At 38.1% G+C, this 20,907-nt stretch overlaps 2 protein-coding genes across 3 annotated transcripts; both read left to right on the forward strand.

Annotated features, from left to right (window-relative positions):
• The first annotated feature begins 5,441 nt into the window (after positions 1–5,441).
• Positions 5,442–7,558, forward strand: LOC130951738 (protein NUCLEAR FUSION DEFECTIVE 4-like). The gene has a single exon (XM_057880445.1). It carries the CDS (start codon positions 5,606–5,608, stop codon positions 7,397–7,399), a length of 1,794 nt encoding a protein of 597 aa, XP_057736428.1. The 5' UTR covers positions 5,442–5,605; the 3' UTR covers positions 7,400–7,558.
• A 5,031-nt stretch (positions 7,559–12,589) lies between these two features.
• Positions 12,590–20,081, forward strand: LOC130948123 (protein RNA-directed DNA methylation 3). 2 transcript variants are annotated; one of them, XM_057876836.1, is made up of 18 exons: positions 12,590–12,855; positions 13,062–13,315; positions 13,394–13,549; positions 13,648–13,806; positions 13,900–13,983; positions 14,553–14,620; positions 14,702–15,037; positions 15,178–15,229; positions 15,337–15,492; positions 15,610–15,753; positions 15,858–15,960; positions 16,041–16,190; positions 16,273–16,327; positions 16,436–16,497; positions 16,665–17,070; positions 17,362–17,417; positions 17,507–19,522; positions 19,847–20,081. In XM_057876836.1, exons 1-18 carry the CDS (start codon positions 12,660–12,662, stop codon positions 19,891–19,893), a joined length of 4,500 nt encoding a protein of 1,499 aa, XP_057732819.1. In that variant the 5' UTR covers positions 12,590–12,659; the 3' UTR covers positions 19,894–20,081. The 2 variants fall into 2 exon arrangements, with proteins under 2 accessions (XP_057732819.1, XP_057732820.1); XM_057876837.1 differs by having other exon boundaries at positions 16,439–16,497.
• The last annotated feature ends 826 nt before the right edge of the window (positions 20,082–20,907 follow it).

Here is a 20,907-nt window from a genome sequence, read left to right on the forward strand (position 1 = left end):
AGATTGCTACTTTTGTGGCACCAACTTCCTCTGCTAGTTTTAACCCGGCAATCAAGGCCTCATATTCTGCCTGATTGTTCGAGGCCGGGAATTCAAATTTTAAGGAGACCTCTATTTGGGTTCCTTTTTCATCTACCAATATTATGCCTGCGCCGCTCCCTGTCTTGTTGGAGGATCCGTCTACATAGAGTTCCCATGTAGTCGGCTTTTCCTCTTGTTCACCTGCATATTCTGCAACGAAGTCGGCGAGGCATTGGGCTTTAATTGCTGTTCGAGTTTCATATCTCTGATCGAACTCGGAGAGCTCTATTGCCCATTGAACCATTCTCCCTGCAACATCCGTCTTTTGGAGGATTTGCTTCATGGGTTGGTTTGTGCGGACTCTTATTGTGTGAGCCTGGAAGTAAGGTCGCAACCTTCGCGAGGCTATCACTAAGGAGTAGGCAAACTTCTCAAGTTTGTGATACCTTAGTTCGGGGCCTTGTAGTACCTTACTGATGAAATAGACCGGGTGTTGTCCGACCTCGTCTTCTCTGATAAGAGCTGATGAGACAGCCCTGTTTGCCACGGATAGGTATAGGACAAGGTCTTTTCCCGGTACTGGTCGTGTTAAGATAGGAGGTTGACTTAGGAACCTTTTGAACTCTTGGAATGCCTCCTCGCATTCCGAAGTCCATTCAAATTGGCATCCCTTCCTCAATAAAGAAAATAGAGGAAGGGATTTCAGTGCCGATCCAGCCAAAAATCTGGAGAGGGCTGCAAGTCGGCCATTGAGCTGTTGAACCTCACTCAAGCAAGTCGGGCTTTTCATTTCTAGGATAGCTCTGCATTTATCGGGATTGGCCTCAATCCCCCTCTGTGTTAGCATGAATCCTAGAAATTTCCCTGCCTCGACTGCGAAGGCGCATTTTGCGGGATTTAGTCTCATCCCATGCAACCTTATAGTGTTGAAGACTTGTGAGAGATCGGTTAAGAGGTCGTTTTCTTGCTTGGTTTTTACTAACATGTCGTCGACGTATACCTCCATTAGGCTCCCTAGATGGGGGGAAAACACTTTGTTCATCAGCCTTTGATACGTGACTCCTGCATTCTTTAGTCCGAATGGCATGACCACGTAGCAATAGTTGGCTTTTGGTGTGATGAACGATGTTTTCTCCTGGTCGGATTCATGCATTGGGATTTGGTTATATCCCGAGTAGGCATCCATGAATGACAGGTATTGGTACCCCGAGCTGGAGTCCACCAGGGTATCAATACTCGGTAGAGGATAGGGGTCCTTAGGACATGCCTTATTCAAGTCGGTATAGTCGACGCACATTCTCCATTTGCCATTCTGTTTCTTGACTAGCACTACATTGGCTAGCCACGTTGGGTATTTGACCTCTCTAATAAAGCCGGCTTCCAAGAGCGCCTGTACTTGTTCTTCTACTATTGAGGCTCGTTCTGGGCCGAGCTTGCGTCTTCTTTGCTGTACAGGTCGGGACCCTGGGAAAACCGAGAGCTTGTGGGACATGAGCTCGGGATCAATCCCGGGCATGTCGGAAGCCTTCCATGCGAAGAGGTCGAAATTAGCTCTTAGGAGTTCTCCCAACCTTTGTTTTAGGGTTTCCCCTAGATTGGCTCCTATGTAAGTGTTTTTTCCTTCCTCCTCACCGACTTGTATCTCCTCGGTTTTTCCTCCCGGTTGGGGTCGCAGCTCCTCTCTGGTTCTTGTGCCGCCTAACTCAATGGTGTGGACTTCTTTGCCTTTTCCTCTCAGATTTAGGCTTTCGTTGTAGCACTTTCTTGCCAATTTTTGATCTCCCCTCACCGTTGCTATTCCTCCCGGGGTTGGGAATTTCATGCAAAGGTGGGGAGTAGATACCACTGCTCCGAGGCGATTAAGGGTAGTCCTGCCGATTAAGGCATTGTAGGCTGACCCTTCATCTATGACTATGAAGTCTATGCTCAGAGTCCTTGATTTTTCCCCTTTTCCAAAAGTGGTGTGAAGGGGTAAGAATCCCAGTGGTTTTATTGGCGTATCCCCCAATCCGTATAAGGTGTCGGGGTAGGCTCTCAACTCTTTTTCATCTAACCCTAGCTTGTCGAAGGCGGGCTTAAAAAGGATGTCCGCCGAGCTTCCTTGGTCTACTAGGGTTCTGTGGAGATGGGCGTTGGCTAGGATCATAGTTATCACCACGGGATCATCATGCCCGGGGATTATCCCTTGCCCATCTTCTTTTGTGAATGAGATGGTGGGGAAGTCGGGTGTCTCTTCCTCGACTTGGTAGACCCTTTTTAGATGTCTTTTGCGAGAGGATTTAGTGAGGCCCCCTCCCGCAAATCCTCCTGAGATCATATGGATATGTCTCTCTGGAGTCTGCGGTGGTGGGTCTCTTCTATCCATGTCATCTCGCTTTCTCTTTCCATGGGTGTCCGACCTTTCCATGAGATATCTATCGAGCCGACCTTCTCTGGCCAGCTTTTCTATCACATTTTTAAGGTCGTAACAGTCGTTGGTGGAGTGACCATATATTTTATGGTACTCGCAGTAATCGCTGCGGCTTCCCCCTCTTTTGTTTTTAATAGGTCTAGGGGGTGGCAGCCTTTCAGTGTGGCAAATCTCTCTGTATACATCCACTATAAAAGTTTTGAGAGGAGTATAAGAGTGATATTTTCTGGGCCTCTCGAGACCGAGTTCTTCCTTCTTCTTGACTTCCCTTTCCCTCTTCTTGGATGAGGGAGGGGGTCCGGGTCGCCAACTCAGGTCTCTTAATTTCGCATTTTCTTCCATATTGATGTACTTCTCGGCCCTTTCTTGTACATCACTTAAAGAAACGGGGTGCCTTTTAGATATGGACTGTGAGAAGGGACCTTCTCTGAGCCCATTGACTAGCCCCATTATGACTGCCTCTGTGGGCAGGTCTTGGATCTCCAAACATGCCTTATTGAACCTTTCCATATAGGCTCGCAAAGGTTCTCCGACCTCCTGTTTTACTCCCAGGAGGCTTGGTGCATGTTTTACCTTATCTTTCTGAATTGAAAACCTCATCAAAAACTTCCTTGAGAGGTCTTCAAAGCTGGTGATTGATCTTGGTGGGAGGCTATCGAACCACTTCATTGCCGCTTTTGATAAAGTGGTCGGGAAAGCTTTGCATCTCGTAGCGTCGGAGGCATCAGCTAGATACATCCGACTTTTGAAGTTGCTTAGATGATGCTTTGGATCTGTGGTCCCATCATAGAGGTCCATATCGGGGCTTTTAAAGTTTCTAGGAACTTTTGCCCTCATTATGTCCTCGCTGAAAGGGTCCTCTCCACCCGGGAATTGATCTTCTTGGTCGTCGCGAGAGTTGTGACCCTTGAGGGAGGACTCTAGCTGTAAGAGTTTTCTCTCTAACTCTTTTCGCCGTTCCATCTCCTCTTTAAGGTACCTTTCAGTTTCTTTCTGCTTCTCCCGCTCTTGCTCCAATTGTTCTAAGCGACTGTGGACTGAACCCATTAGTTCAGTTACGTGGGATGGTCCACCTTTTCCCGATTCTCGTTCATCTGAGGGGTTTGCCTTCGGGTTTTTTACCCCGGAGGTGCCTTCTCCATGTTGATCATTAACTTCCTGGTGGAAGGTTAAATCCACATTGTCGTTACCCGCGTTCGAATTCTCTTCTTCGGAATCCGTTTCCGCACGGACTTCCTCGTGGGATCTATCCGCCATCGATGGATGATCTCTCGGGTCCCCGGCAACGGCACCAATGTTACGGTGGGTAACCGGAGATTAATAAGATGGATGACGTTTGATGGCCCAAGTGTAAGAAGGAGGAGAACTCCGGGTGTGTCTGCAACTCGGGTGGCTCCGTCCGACTTGCTCGCGTGCAGGAATGGGGGGTGGTACCTGCAAAGACACTCCGATGCTTAAGTTAGCAAGGGTGTGAGCAGGTCTAGAGAGTATTGGGCTTAGAAATACCTGATTGGTGTCAGTGTACTTATAGTGGTGAGCCAATAACCACCGTTGGTGTAGTGCCGTATCTTTAGGGTGTTAACCGTCCCATTATCTTGGGGAGGTTAAGATATGGCTTTATGAAGTGGTTAGAGAGATTTTCGGGGTGGTTACTCATTTGAATGAGTGTTTATCTGCCAGCTAATCTCATAACCGACTTCTTCATACTAAGTCGTGGTTGGTACCGACTTCTTAAGTGGAAGTCGGTGCTTCGCTAGGCTTAACCTATTGGATCAGGCCTTTTAGTTGGACCTGGGCCCTTAGCATTGGGCCAGGGTATGAACACATTCCATTCAATTCGATTGAAAAAATAATCCATTAATAAATGTTAAGATGATGTATGCATATATTTAAAAGAAGAAGAAGCACAGAGGATAAGAAGAAGATAAAGTGCGTGTTTTCACTTATCATTAATGCGCGTATGTGACTCTATTTGAGTTTAGGCCAACTTAGTTACATGATTATATAGATGTGTAGTGTCCTTAACAATATTCCATTAAATTATTTAATATACTTAACCATCTAATAATTTTTTTTTTTAATTTTCACATAAAAGATAAAAATAATTATGTTTATCTAACACGTTAGTTTATACATAACTCGAAGGCACACCCTCGGTTTGAGGTTGAAGATGTCGGTTGACAAGTTGGGGACATACACAAAGATGCTTTCACAGGCTGGACGAAAAAGACAAAGATTATATATTATTTGAGCATACTAAATAAATCTTATCAACCCTGCTGATTTAATTTCATCGCAATCATATATGAAAATTATCTCCACGCACTCTCCCTTTCTTTTATCCCTCTGCTTATTCGTGCATCTTATTACAATATCCATGTTATTGAATTTTTTTTTTTATGGATAAGAATCTCAATACATAAGCATATCTGCTCCATATTTATGTTCACGATAGAGACGTTTTCTCTAGATGCTCAATTTTCTTTTTACAATAACTTGTTAATCATAAATTTGAACTTCACAGAGGAGAAAAACTGAAAAAGTTAATCCGGTGAGAATATTATGACGTCATTTGTACGAAGGACGTTACAACGATGAGTAGTGAATAATGTATCATTATTGATTTCCTCAGTAAACCAATAAATAGGTTTAATGCAGATCTTTGACATAAAGACAAAAAATAATGCTTACGTGGAAAGAGGCCATACTAATAAAACTCAACCCGGCCCAAGGCGAGTGTACAAGTCAACAAAGGATAATACTTCATAAATTAATGTAAAGTGATCAGCTCATTCGTCTAATTAAATAAGTGTTGGAAATTTAAATGTCAGCTATGTGCATGCAGCAATCTATTGACCGACGATAGACCTTTAAATAAAGTTTAAATCCACGACAAATCAATTTTTGACCTATCGAATTAGGATACCGCGAGCAACAAAAAAAAAACTTTATAGATGATTTACACCAATTTTTAACCCTAAAAATGGAGTCTACTTGTGTCTATGATGATCTCTAAGTCAAGAAAAGAGTCTCAATGATGAGAAAAGAGAGTCCCTCTCACTATCACTGCCAGTCCATATATTCATTACTCCTTTCTTCCCCACTTCTCCCAACACATATACCAATCCCTCTCTTATCTCTCTCTCAATCTGAATCTTAGCACTATCTATAGCTATGGCGGTTGCAACAGGAGGAGGAAAAGGATTCACCGCGGCGGACATGAAAGGCCTAACCGTGCAAGTGATAACAGGGCGGTGGTTCGTGGTGTTCGCGTCCTTCCTAATCATGTCAGCTTCAGGAGCAACTTACATGTTCGGGCTCTACTCCAACGACATCAAAACGGCCCTCGGCTATGACCAAACTACCCTCAATCTCCTAAGCTTCTTCAAGGACTTAGGCGCCAACTTAGGCGTTCTCTCCGGCCTAATCAACGAGATCACCCCTCCGTGGGTGGTCCTCGCCATGGGCTCCGTCATGAACTTCTTCGGCTACTTCATGATATGGCTCTGCGTCACATCAAAGCTTCCCAAACCCAAGCACTGGCAAATGTTCCTCTACATCTTCATCGGCGCCAACTCTCAGTCCTTCGCCAACACCGGCTCTCTCGTTACCTGCGTCAAGAACTTCCCTCGAAGCCGCGGCGTTGTCCTCGGAATCTTGAAAGGCTACGTCGGATTAAGCGGCGCCATCATCACGCAGCTGTACTACGCTTTCTACTACGACGACTCCAAGGCTTTGATTCTTCTCATTGGCTGGCTTCCCGCTGCTATTTCCTTCGTCTTCCTCCGAACCGTTCGCTACATGAACCCGGTTCATCAGCGCAACGAGCTCGCCGTCTTCTACAAGTTCCTCTACATCTCCCTCGGCCTCGCCGGATTCCTTATGGTCATGATCATAGTTCAGAAGAACGCCACTTTCAATCAGACCGAGTACGGCGCCAGCGCTGCCATCGTTTTCTTCCTTCTCTTCCTCCCTCTCGTTGTTCTCTTTGGCGAAGAATATAAGATCCGTCAGATCCGTCACCAGCATTTCTCCGGTGACCCCTTACCGGAGGTAAAAGTAGTAGCTGCTAACGAAGAAAGAGAGAATAAAGATAGAGGACTCATCACAGGAGTGGAAAAAGAAACTAAATGGTGGGAAAATGTTTTGACTCCACCGGAGAGAGGGGAAGACTACACCATTCTCCAAGCACTCTTCAGCATAGACATGTTGATATTGTTCTTCGCCGGAACATGTGGGTGTGGTGGAACGTTAACCGCAATCGACAACTTGGGTCAAATTGGAACCTCCCTTGGGTACCCAAAGAAAAGCATAAGCACATTTGTGTCACTGGTGAGTATATGGAACTATCTCGGTCGAGTTTTTTCCGGGTTTGTTTCTGAACACGTGCTAATAAAATACAAATTCCCAAGACCACTCATGTTCACCATGATTCTTCTCTTGTCTTGTGTTGGACACTTGCTAATAGCATTCAATGTCCCTAATGGTCTCTATGTGGCTTCAGTCATAATTGGATTCTGTTTTGGAGCACAGTGGCCTTTGATTTTTGCCATTGTTTCGGAGCTGTTTGGTCTAAAGTACTATTCAACTTTGTATAACTTCGGAGGCATGGCGAGTCCTATTGGATTGTATGTGCTTAATGTGAGAGTCACTGGGCATTTGTATGACATAGAAGCGAAGAGGCAGTTGGCGGAATCTGGTATCAAAAGAAAGATTGGTCAGGAATTGAATTGTGTTGGGACCAGTTGCTACAAGATGTCGTTTGTTATAATTGCTGTAGCTACTTTTACTGGAGCTCTTGTATCGCTTCTTTTGGTGGCAAGGACTTATAGCTTCTATAAAGGTGACATTTATAAGAGGTACAAGGTGGAGGAGGAAGAAGAGGAGACTCACGTACCCGCCACCGCCGAGATGGCTGTGGTTCAGAACGGCCGTGAAAATGAACAGGGAACTAAAGTAGGGGCATAGAAATGTTTTTATAACTCATTTTTCTTCTTAGTAGTATATTGTTATACTGTATTGCTGATATAGTCAACAGTTAAAGAAAAGAAGACTCAGTGTAAAAAGTGTTAGAGGTTTGGAATTTAGTAAAAAGGAATTATTAACAGTTTAGTTGAATATGTAAAATTATTTAATATTTTTTATTATTATTTTTATATAAAAATATTTTTAAATGAATCGTTTTAAATAAAAAATATTTTAAAAAATTATTAATATTTAAAAATAAAATATATTATTAAATTATTAATTAAGTAATAATAAAAAAGAGTAAATTTTAATGGTTACTGGTATCTTTTTAAATAAAATGAAAAGGGTAAAATATGTATGTTATACAAACATTAACCAAAAAGCACAAGTGCTTATACATGTTAATAACAAATGATAGGATGAATAAGCGCAAGAGTATGAAATTTGTCTTATTTTAAATAGTTGAAAGTTGAAACCTTGGACAGAAAGTTTAGGGTCAATATTTTTATTAAATTTTGGTTAATATTTAATTAATTAAAGAAAAATAAATAATTTTATATTATTAAATAAAATTTTATATTATTAAAATATTAATAATAATTAATTAATAATTATAAATCACAAAATTTACTGTAACATTTCACTTTAAAATTTATGTTATATTATTAAATCATTAAAATGCACTTTATTATGTATAAATGTGCTCTAAATCTCTCCATATGCTCATAATGCTTAGTTAGTAATTACACATAACTAGATAGTTTTGTTTCCAAGCCGCTACGGCATTGGGAAGGAAGAAATAATTTAGTGACTTTTTGTTGTGATTGGTAACACAGGTAGGTCCACGGTTGTGTTTTTTGTACTCTTTTACTTCAATCATATGGAAATTAATGGCAAAATATTTTTCTCCTTTTTTTTTTTTACTGGACAGCAGCTATATGTAAGAACAGTCTTGCTTAGCATGATAAAATATTTTGGTTAGCTTAGTGCCCTAGTCCAATGAGAGATATATTAAAACATATTATATTGATTTTCTTAAATGTCTAAAAATTACAAAATGTAATTGACAAAAAAGTAATAAATTAACCAGCACTTTGAACATTTGTAAGTAGATTATATAAAAATCACAGAAAATAATTGATAAAAAATATAGATTCGCCAATATTTTAAATATTTATAAATATAACATTAATTTTATTTTTTTAGATAAATTTGTGAGTGTTCTAAAGATTTGTGAATAAAATTAATAGTTTCTCCATTCTTGTACACATATTTAACTAGCAGCAAACTGATTAATTGGTGGTTAATGAGTCGTTAATTCACATTAAGGATGCAGCATTATTGATGATGATTTTATATCCGTTCCGACCAACAAGTCAAAAGCGTTTTTTTGTGTATAGCCCTGTTTATGAGACCATATTATCATAATCTATCACACGCCAAAATTCAATAAACAATGAGTTTGAAAATTCCTTTCCCACCTGTGTATGTAAACAAGATCATCCATGATGGATTTTTATTAGAATAATCAAACAAAGATATGATAGACGATGTATGAATATAATTAGAGAAATTTTCTGGATACAAGTATTTTTTTATACAAATTTTTATAAGTGCACTTTCTTCTTCTTGCGCACGTTCTTCTTCTTTTTCATCTTTTTCTTTTCTTTCGTTTCTTCCCTTCTCTTTTTCCTTCTTCAATTATTACTGCACGTTTTCACTGTAACTTCTTCTTCTTCTTGCTGCACGTTCTTCTTCCTCTTTCTCTTCTTCTTTTCTTTCGTTTCTTGCCTTCTCTTTCTCCTTCTTCAACCGTTACTGCACATTTTCACTGCACGTTCTTCTTCTTCTTGCTGCACGTTCTTCTTCCTCTTCTTCATTTACGTGCTTTTCTCTTTGTTTTCTTTCTTCATTATTCTCGATTTCTATTATTTTTTGACATCAGCCTCTGAAATCGTTTTTGAAGAAGAAGCAGCAGCAGAAGATGAGGAGAAGAAAGAGAACGAGTTCTGAATTATGCATAAGGTGTATTTTAACTAATTTTGGGTGTATTTCTTAAATTCTTTGGGTGTATTTTTTTGTAATCGTTTGGGTGTATTTCTATAATCGTTTGGGTGAATTCCTGTAACCGTTTGGGTGTATTTCTGTAGTCATCCTTTGGGTATATTTCTGTAATCGTTTGACTGTATTTCTGTAATCGTTTGAGTGTATTTCTGAAGTTCCATTATCTTCAAATTTGGCAAGAAACTCGTTTTCATGGAGGAAAAAGAAGAATAGTCGGTTATAATGTATGGTGAGTAACGCGCTATGGGAACAGGAAGTGGTTCTCTTGAATGTGGGAGTGTAATGCGTATTTTTTGTTAGGCTTGTATCAACTTGTAAGACTTGTAAGCAAAAAAGACTTGTATATATAGCAGGCCTCATATATATAATTATTAGATTATATTCTTTTTTCGTTTAAAAAGAAAAAGAAAATCAAATTCTTGTATGTATCCTTAGTGTGAGAATTAGATGTGCATTTAGTTTGTGTTTTTATTTTTTATTTTTAATATTTTTATCTTTTGAGTTTTGTAAAAAATAAAAAATAAAAAATAAAATAAAAAATAAAATTTTATTATTTTATTATATTCACTATTTTTTGTACAAAATTTAAAAATAAATAAAAACCTAAACCAAACACATTCTAAAATACAAATCAAATCACTGAATTGGATCTAGGTATTTTAAAGTAGAGAAAGTTATATGTTAACTAGCTAGGAATGAACTAACAAGAACACTGCAATAACACACAAACTTTTGTCGTTTTCGAATTTTGGCTGAAGAATTAAATTGATTATCTTAATAGTTTATTGCGTCGCAGACTGATATAATGATCTCTCTTGCTTTAGAATTTTGCTCCTCCTCCTCCTCAGATTTAATTAACATATGTCCGAAAGATATATGATAAATTTATTATTAATAAAAATTTTTATTTTTTATTTATTAATACATTAAAAACTTAAAATTTTTTATATTTTTGATAATTTTTTTAATTTATAAATTTAACATATATTTTTAAAGCATAAAATAGATAAATCCTTTTTTATTTTAGTTTATTGTTTTTGTCTTTCTTTCTTCAAGTTGCCTAACCGGCTAGCCCACATTGAACCAATAGTCATACTTAAAGTCTCTTTCGAATACTTGTTGAGTCATAATTTTCCACACATATTAGAGAGACTTTTAAAGGAGAGTATACTAATTGATGGCTCAAATTAGAGGAACAAAATGATAGAATTCCAAGTGATAATAAAATTTCACAATAATCAAGTTGAAAAATAGACTAATACAAATCATAGAATATATTATTATTTGGTACAATAATGAGTTTCTAACCTCCGCCCTGTTCATGTTTTCTATAGTATTTTGTTTAATTAATTAAAATGCAATGGTATTTTGTTTTAAATTTTTAGTACAATAACGAGTTTCTAACCTCCACTCGATCTCTTCACGTTTTCTATATCATATCAATCAGGAACGAATTCAAAAAATTTAACAATAAAGACAAAAATATATAAAATAAAATTTATGTATAGATATTTTATTTTTTTTTATTTTTTTACAGTATATTCTAACATTGATCAATAATTAATCTGTTATAGATTTAAACCTCATTTAAAAATATGTCATTGTCCAATAATAAATTATACATACAAAGTAAAATTTAAATTCTTAATATTTTCTTAAATAAACGATTAATATTCTAAGACATATTTTAAATATTCCCTAATTAGCTAGTATCATGAAGTTAATTGTCATTATTTTTTTTTAGTTGATTTTTTATTTATTTTAGGGATAACCATAACATAGCAAAAAGATAAATGTTTAACATTTATATATAATTATGTTCTTTTATCAAAATATATGTGAGGGCAAATGCCTCCTTTTTCTTCCATTTGGGTCCATCTTTCATATCAACTCCATTTTAAAAGTTATTCTCAATAGTATTTTGTTTAATTAAAATGAATGATTAATTAAATAATTAGTTATATAAAAAATAAGATAAAATTCGAAACAACACTTAACCATTAAATTAATTTAATACTCGTGAACCCGGTTTTTAGTAACAATGAGCTTAGAAAAAAAAAAAAGTAGCAAAGTTTGTTTTGCATATCCATCATAGTTGTGTTAATGTATGTGTTAATGGTTAGAGTCAAGATGTGCATTGCCAAAATGGCTATATATGTTATTTTGGTTTATCTAATGGATGTAGATTGTTGAGATATTATTAGTGATCTTTCCACTCAAAAGAACTTGAATGCATGGCAATCACAAAAGGAGAGTAGGAAATTAGGCATTAGCTTTAATTGAATATCAACAGGTAACTACAAGTAGTGCATACACTTCTATGTATTTAATGCACATACATGTGAACTGTTGCACAACATTATATATCATATGGCAGCAAAATGATGTTTATATTACAATTTAAACAATTAAATATTATTATATCTTTTGTCCATATAAGTTTCGAAAAACCTGATATTTCTTAAATAAAAATCGATGAATGGGTCATCATGTTAGATGTAGAAAAGTCTTAAAATGATAGATAATTAGATATCAGTTTCATCTATTGCATAGTTGTTGCACTTAGTCCGTATATAGTACGTGTAAAGAAAAGGATAGATAATTAGATATATCCCACACAAATTACAGAATAGATTTGTATGGGCACAATATGTGCGACCATCATTATCTATTTTTCCCATATTCTTTCCTCACAGGCACGGACACAAAATCTTAGAAATTTTGATATTCTCATTGAATTTATGATGGTGATGATTTTACTTCTCAATGCTCAAAAAGATTGGAAAGTAATATTATTATATAGGAGTTGCATGTATAAAACGATATTCGAATTTTTGACATTTGTTTAAACGTATTAGTGGGCTAACTATTATACCAGGTAGATTTTCATACAATACTTGTTAGAATTTTTGTTTTTGTCATTAGTTTTCTTCTTCTTTTAAATGGGCTTCGATTGTTGGCGTATGACAAAAAATGTTAGGTATGATATCAATATGGGCTTAGAGTTATGGGCCCGAAGACCAAAAAGAATTATGGGCCGGGTGTTGGTCGTTCAGGTGTGTGAGGGTAATTGTGTAAATGCAACAAATCAGCTGATGGATGCCATTTGCTTCTGGTTCTATTCATTTTTCTCTCTCACTCTTTTGATACTCTCATTCACACACTCCCTCACTCTCTGCATGCATTGTCACCGGAAATGACGATCAAAGACAAGGGAAAGGGGAAAGCGGTCGGCGGAAAAGCTTCAGCCGCCAAACGGAAGCGCGGCGTTGACGATGACAAGACCGGCGGTGGACGCAACAAGAAGAACCGTGGAGTTCTTCAGTTCTTCGAAGATGCCGCCGAGGACTTTGACGAAAGCGATGACAGCGACTACAGCGATTTCGACGACGGTATGGGGATTGGAATTACCTTCTCGCATTTTCTCATGCTCGTACATTTTATTCGCTCGTGGTTCTCTCGTTAGAATTGCTAGGGTTTGGCCACATTATGTTGTTTCGTTCACATTTTGGTTATTTGCTGAGAAATGGTTCTAGATTTTTGAGAAACGGATGTTTTTCCCCTCTAATTTTAGATTTTCTGAAATTTTTATGATCAGATTTTTTTGAAGAGGAATTTGACACTCTTCAGCCGAGGATGAATGAACAACCTAAGGGAGGCAACAGTAACCTTCCATTTGTCCCCAAAGAAGAGGTGATTGATGAAGAAGAATTTGATAGAATGATGGAGGAACGCTATGGACAAAATTCTAAGTTCGTCTCATTTGCTGGAGATGAGTTTGATGACAAAATAATTGATCCAGATTCTGGCGTTAAGGAGTTTGCTCCAACCATCTGGAAAGTCAAATGCACTGTATGTCTCATGAAACTTGGGTTTTGTTATTCTGTAAGACTGAAAATTGCACGGCACATAAACATTATTTGGTTGCAGGTCGGGCGCGAGAGGCTTTCAGCTTTCTGTCTGATGCAGAAGTTTGTTGAATTGAAAGCATTGGGCACTAAGCTGCAGATAATATCTGCTTTTGCTGTAGATCACTCGAAAGGATTTGTGTACATTGAAGCTGAAAGGCAATATGATATACATGAGGTAGCCTCATAGTGTTGGAATTTGATTAGTTTACTGTTGAAATGTATCTACCACTGGCTAAATACTTTGTTGTTGTTATTTCCAACATTCAATTTCAGGCTTGTAAAGGAATTACTGGTATCTATGTAAGTCGATTGCAACTTGTTCCAAGGAACGAAGTTTTTCATCTGTTCTCTGTTCAAAATAGAAGAGTTGAAATTAATGAGGGCATGTGGGCTCGCATAAAAAGTGGTAACTACAAGGGGGACTTAGCACAGGTACTAGTGCCACAAAGGAGAAATGTCTTGGATTTATACGATGCTATCTGACTCATAAAATGCTGATTCTCGTTGTTTGTTCTGCATTTCTAGGTTGTGGCTGTTAATAATACCCGCAAGAAGGTTACAGTGAAGCTTGTTCCAAGAATTGATCTACAAGCATTGGCTGCCAAATTTGTAATGTGATCTGCTTTAGCACGATTTACACTCTCTCTCTCTCTCTCTCTCTCTCTCTGTTTAATATTCCATGCATCCTTAGTTATGAAGATGCCCGGTTTTAACTTAATAGTTATTTTGTATCTGCTTGTAATTTGTTATTGTGTCATGTTGTTGGGGTGAGTTCAAGGGACAAATAGTGAAATAGACAACCATTGAACTGGAGAGGATTCACTATGTACTTTCCAATTCGTGGAAAAACTAAATTTCAAGTATTGAATTTGTTGAGTTTTATGTCTTGCTTTAATACAATAGAATACCTGTTGAAATTATGAATTCAGGATGTTGACTACTGTCCTTTCCCTGCAATCCATCTTGAAATGCGTGCATTATTTTTTATCTTTTAAATATGATATTTTGCCTAGTTGCATTGTGTACTATTGAATATTCTGCTACAATTTATTATTTCAACTTTTCTTTAATTATCTAAGATATATCATAATATATGGGCTTGAGTGTAAAAAGGTTATACTCCTATTATTGTGTATAGAAATATAATTAAATATGGAACATTTTCCTCATTTTTACAGGGTGGAGGGTATTCTCGCCAAAAATCTGCTATACCAGCCCCAAGATTAATCAGCTCAAGTGAACTTGAGTAATAAATTTTGTACTCATAACTTGTTTAATTTTTTGTTGATGACTTCTCTTATGTGGGTTTTTTCAATAACTTTGGCAGCGAATTCCGACCTGTTATACAAATCAGACGTGACCGTGACACTGGCAAGGTTTTCGAGGTTCTTGATAATCTTTTGCTCAAGGACGGATATGTATACAAAAAAGTATCTCCAGATTCTCTAAATTTGTGGGGTGTTGTGCCAACAGAAGAGGAGCTATTGAAGTTTGGACCATCTGAAAACAATGAATCAAAAGATTTGGAGTGGCTCTCTCAACTTTATGGTGAATCAAAGAAAAAACGGGTTGTAAGGAATGATAAGGGAGGTGGGAAAGGAGAGAGCTCATCAGGTACTGGTGTGGAAAATGGTTTTGAGCTGTATGATCTTGTGTGTTTAGGGTAAGTCCTTGTTTTACATTTGCAATTGGCATTTTGATGATATTATATGATATAAATTACACCAACCACAACAAGCCCCCACCTCCCCAAAAAAATTTACCATTTGCTACATTCTTTTTGCTGGATTTTTGCAATTGCAGCAAGAAGGAATTCGGTGTAATAGTGTCTATGGATAAAGAGGATAAATACAAGGTACAATATATAACTCGCGTTTTTACTCATAGCAGCCTTTTGATCTTTCTCATATCTGTTTTTATGAGATAATTCTATATTTCTATTCTAACTTCTCTTTGTCATAGATTTTAAAAGAGACTGCAGATGGGCCTGCTACTGTATCCGTCGAACGACAAGAAATAAAGAGTGGACTTTCTGATTTGAAATTCAGTGCCCAAGATCAGCACAATAAGACTATAGTTGCTAATGATACTGTCCGGGTTCTTGATGGGCCATCTAAGGTCTGATGCTTATTACTAATAGGCAAAATGGTCTTGGTTTGTGGATTTTGGGATATCTATGCCCTACTTGAGTTTTTCTTTTCCTCGTTAAATTTTTTCTTAATATCATTTTTCCAGGGTAGGCAAGGCATTGTTAGGCATATCTACAGAGGGATTCTCTTTTTGTGGGATGAATCTCTTGAAGAAAATGCTGGTTACTTTACCTCTAAATCTCATGTGTGTGAGAAAGTTAAGCTTACTGTTGACGATTTGACTGGAAAGGTTTGAAATCTTTTCTTCCACTTTACCAGTATCCTGATAGGTTATGAATTCCTGATGACCCCATTTGAGTCTTGATGTTTCTGCATGTTGACATATATATGCAGGATGGTGAACCGGGTCGTTCAGTCTTTGATGATGTGCCATCATCACCAAGATCCCCTCTGTCACCAAAAAAACCATGGCAAGCAAGAGAGAACAATCGTGAATGTCTGTACAGATGCATGACTTGTTGACTAGTTTTTTAGTTGTATATATTCAGAATTCTGATTTTCCAATCTTTTATGCAGTTAATCGTGGGGACAACAATAACACGTTTACTATTGGTCAAACCTTGAGAATTAGGATAGGTCCTTTGAAGGGATACCTCTGTCGTGTCATTGCCTTGCGCCGTTATGATGTTACTGTTAAACTAGATTCTCAGCAAAGGGTTCTTACAGGTGTGTTTATGGTTGTTTCTTCTTGATTTTTGAAATATTATATCATCATTGGTAACAATTTGCATGGAATTCTTTCGTTCAGTTAAATGTGAGCACCTTTCTGAGGTTCAAGGGAAGAGTACTGCCATGTCAACAAGGTATTCCTGTGATTGAGAAACGTTTGTATGTTTAAACTTACTTTTTTCTGATTGCTTTGATTGTGTCTGTAATTTATTGTTCTTAGATGCTTACGTTTCTTATATCAGCAGTGATCCTGATTCAAGTTCATTGAAGCCATTTGATCTACTGGGTACTGAAGGCGGCTCTGGTGGGAACCCCTGATTCTCTAATATACATCATTCATTTTCTATTTACAGTTGATTAAAGTATCGATTGATGTGCCTGATTGTTACACTTCTGTAGCCTATTTACCATAATACCATTGCATTTTTTTGGACATGCTTTTGATGATTTTACATCTGGGCATATTTAAAGGTTGGTTAGATGGAGTTGGAACATCAACTGGTGGTGGTGGATGGAATGCTGGAGGGACATCAACTGGGGGTGCTGCATGGAATGCTGGAGGGACATCAGCTGGTAGTGATGGTGCATGGAATGCTGGAGGGACGTCAACTGGGGGTGCTGCATGGAATGCTGGAGGGACGTCAGCTGGTAGTGATGGTGCATGGAATGCTGGAGGGACATCAACTGGGGGTGCTGCATGGAATGTTGGAGGAACGTCAGCTGGTGATGATGGTGCATGGAATGCTGGTGGGAAATCAACTGGCAATGCTGCATGGAAAGCTGGAGGGACCTCAGCTGGTGGTGACAGTGCTTGGAATGCTGGAGGGACTGCAGCTGGTGGTGGTGGATGGAATGCTGGAGGAACTTCAGCTGAAAGGTTATTTCATAGTGATATAATCAAACTTCTTGATTCATTTGTGTTATATTCAATTAAATATATATTCTGCCTAAATTATTCACGGAGTGTTCCGTTATCTAAAGGAATATTTACATATAATCCAGATATTTTTCAGGAATCCAGCAAATGGTTAAGAAATTTGTGAGGAGTTAATTTATTATCATACATCTGGATTAGGGTGTTAATTTTTACCCCAATTCTATTTGCCTTTTAATTTTGTATCCCAATTCTGTTTGCCTTTTTTCTTGGTCTTATAATATTCATTTGCAGGAGTACGTGGTCTAATAAGAAACCAGAGTCTACAGAAAATGATATTGGTTCCAAGGGTAATCACTCTATCCAATATGTTTAGCAAGCTGTTTTCCAAGTTTAATTACTTTCTCATCGACGGTGTTCTTATTCTGTTAATATGCAGGTGCAGAAGATACTGCTTGGGAAACTAAAAATACTTCAAAGCAAAACTCTTCATGGTGTGCTGCAGGGGAGAAGATTACAGTTGCTTCTGATCCAGATCAGTCTGATGGTTGGGGAAAAGCTGGAGGCAGCTGGGGCCAGGCAGAGCGTAAAATTGTCAGTGCAGATAACAACAATAATAATGAAGGGAATAATGAAGGGAAAAATAAAGGTAATGATTCAAATGGAAATCAACCCTGCGGATGGGGCAGTAAAAGTAACTGGAATACTTCCAAATCTTTTCAAGATGGTGATGCACATAACAAAGACAGTGGAAACCAGACTTCTGAAATGCAAAATAGCAATTGGAATATTGGATCAAGTGATCCTAGTAAAGAATCTAGTTGGGGAACAAAAAGCAACTTGAATAACAATTCTTCTTGGGGTGCTGGGAATGAAAATAAGAATTCAAACTGGAGTTCTGGGCATAGCAATGCCGAAAATCAAGAATCCAATTGGGGCAAGAAAAACAACTGGAACTCTGAGAACAGTGGAAACCAGACCGCCGAAATGAACAAAAGCAGTTGGAATTCTGGATCAGGTGATGGTAATAAAGATTCTAGCTGGGGAGCAAAAAGCAACTGGAATAACAATTCCTCTGGGAGTACTTGTAATGAAAACAAAAACTCCAGCTGGACTTCTGGGCATAACGACACTGAAAATCAAGAAACCAAATGGGACAAGAAAAGCAGCTGGAACTCTGAAAACAGTGGAAACCAGACTTCTGATCGCAACAATAGCAATTGGAATTCTGGATCTGGTGATTCTAATCAAAATTCCAACTGGGGCAAGAATAACTCGAACAGTTCATCTTGGAGTGCTGGCAATGCAACCAAGACATCCAACTGGAGTTCTGATGCTGGAAATCAAGATTCTAGTTGGGGGAAGAGCAATTGGAATTCTGGATCTGGTGATAGTCAGGGAAACAACTGGAAAAGCAATAGCAATTGGAGTTCAAGAAATGCTTCAGGTGGTGACAATGATGGTCCAAATGAAAATTCTGAGGAAGGAGCTGGTGGTGGGAACTGGAGAGGTGGTTATCAAGGTAGAGGCGGCTCAGACAGAGGTGGTTTTAGAGGTAGAGGTAGGGGATTTGGCGGCCGGGGAGAACGCGGGGACTTTGGTGGCCGGGGAGAACGCGGGGGCTTTCGTGGCCGGGGAGAACGCGGGGGCTTTCGTGGCAGAGGTGATCGTGGTGGGTTTGGTGGCAGAGGTAGATCAGATGGGGAAGGTTCTGGTGGCAGATGGGGATCAGAGAGAGGAGATCGTGGTGGGTTTGGTGGTTCTGGTGGCAGATGGGGAGCAGGGAGAGGAGATCGTGGTGGGTTTGGTGGCAGAGGTAGATCAGATGGGGAAGGTTCTGGTGGCAGATGGGGATCAGAGAGAGGATTTGGGGGCCGAGGCCGTGGAAGGGGTGACCAATCTGGAGGTTGGAGTAGTAGAAGGGATTCTGGTGGGGATGGTTCTTCTGACTGGAAGGAGGGAGATACTGTAGAAGGATGGAAGAATAGTAACAGATCTGGGAACCGGGAAGGTGGTGACAAGGATGGGCAGAGCTGGAGTCAAGGAGGTGGAAGTACTAAGCAATGGTCGAGCTGGAGCTCAGGTAGTGGAGGGGCAGCTGGTGGCAGTTGGAATAGCAACGAGTCTAAAGATGGCGCTGGCTGTACTTCCCAAGGAGACAACAATTCTGGTTGGAAAAAGTCTACTGTTGAAGAGACCAATGTTCAGGAGGGTGGCTGGAATAAGGGACCTAACTCCAGTAATCAAGGCAATGGTTGGAAGTTCAATTCTCGCTCAGGGAGTGAAACCGGTGACCAAGTAACAAATTGGGGTCAATCCAGTGCTGCAGATAAGGGTCAATCCTCTGGCTGGGGTCAATCCAGTGCTGCAGATAATAAGGGTCAGTCATCTGGCTGGGGTCAATCCAATGCTGATGAGAAGGGACAATCATCTGGTTGGAATCAACCAGGAGATGGTAAGAAAGAAATACTGAATTTGATACAATACTCCCAGTTATCCTTGGTGATTTATATGTTAATGAAAAAAACTGTTGCAGTGCAAAATTACTTATGTCCGGTTTACAAAATCATCATAATTTAGAACTGCAAATCGTACTGCAACTAATATTTATCCAAGTACACCAGATATATGTTCTGGTTTAAGGAATCATAATTATTTAGAAGTTGCTGCAAACCATTCTACAAGTAATCTAATATTTGAATTTTAGAAATTTACTATCGCACAGTGTTCATTCTCATGTACACTCAAACATGTGATTATACATTGTATGTGGGTGCAGGAGGCTCGTGGGGCAAGAAAAGTGACGGGGGTGCCAAGGGATGGTAATTATCTTCTAACTGATACAAGGAAAACGAGCTCAGGCAGTTCTAGTTCAGTGATGACTTGTTTATAAATCCTCCATATGAAAAAAAACCGTACAAATCTATCTGTTGCTATTTGACGTTCTTATTTCCGTTTGATATCGTTGTAAAAGGATCTGATGAACTACTAATCCTCCTTGCGAAGTTTCGAAATATACTTCCCTAAACCCGTGTGATGCTTGTTAGTGTTACTTTGTTCTTGTGGAAACGGCCCTATTAAACCCATGTCAATGCGTAGGGAAACTTACTTCACAAACAGCCTAGTGTTTCGCTGGTAATTACTTGTTTGTCAAACTTACTAGAACATTTTCAGTGTTATATTACTGCCATGGAATAACGGATAGAGTTAACAATAGTTATTCCTTACGCCCGAACGGCATTGTCGCAGCTGCTTTTCCATGCGACTGGACACCCAGTTGTTGAGCTTGTGTAACGTTCATAACTTCATACAATTATTCGGACATTGTAAGCCAAAAAATATTGATATTATTATTGGTAGATTGGCTAAATGTGATACGAGAGTTCTATTAAAATTATGAATTCACAACAAACAAAATTGACTTTTCGTACATCACATATAAAAGAAAAACAAAGGAAAAAATTTGTCTAATTTTGATATATCATTAGTATTAGAGTAAACAATAAATAAGTTTTTGATTTTTTATTTTTTGGCAAATAAGTTTTCAATTAATTAAAAATATAAAATTTATCTCACTTTTTAAAACGTGTCACTACTAAGTCCTTTTGGAAATTAATTTGTCTTTATATATTTTGGATGAAAAAATTTATGTCATATTTTAAAAGTTTTTTTGTATTTTTAATTAATAAAAAATTTAGGTATTTTTGAATTAAAAATTAAGAATTTATTTATTTTTTCTAAAACAAATAGTAGATATTTAAATTAATTAAATAATATTATTTAAATAAAAAAATTGACTAAAAATAAAAAATTAAAGGATAAGTAATATTTTTCTATTAT

This window comes from Arachis stenosperma, chromosome 9 (assembly GCF_014773155.1).
Source record: "Arachis stenosperma cultivar V10309 chromosome 9, arast.V10309.gnm1.PFL2, whole genome shotgun sequence".
NCBI lineage: Eukaryota > Viridiplantae > Streptophyta > Magnoliopsida > Fabales > Fabaceae > Arachis > Arachis stenosperma.

Bases quoted from the DNA above. Each gene is read 5' to 3' on its own strand.
- LOC130948123 (XM_057876836.1), top strand. From the start codon at position 12,660: ATGACGATCAAAGACAAGGGAAAGGGGAAAGCGGTCGGCGGAAAAGCT. The intron at 13,550-13,647 runs GTAGCCTCATAG...ATTCAATTTCAG, and splicing joins GGCAATATGATATACATGAG to GCTTGTAAAGGAATTACTGG. The intron at 16,328-16,435 runs GTATTCCTGTGA...TTCTTATATCAG, and splicing joins AGTACTGCCATGTCAACAAG to CAGTGATCCTGATTCAAGTT.
- LOC130951738 (XM_057880445.1), top strand. From the start codon at position 5,606: ATGGCGGTTGCAACAGGAGGAGGAAAAGGATTCACCGCGGCGGACATG.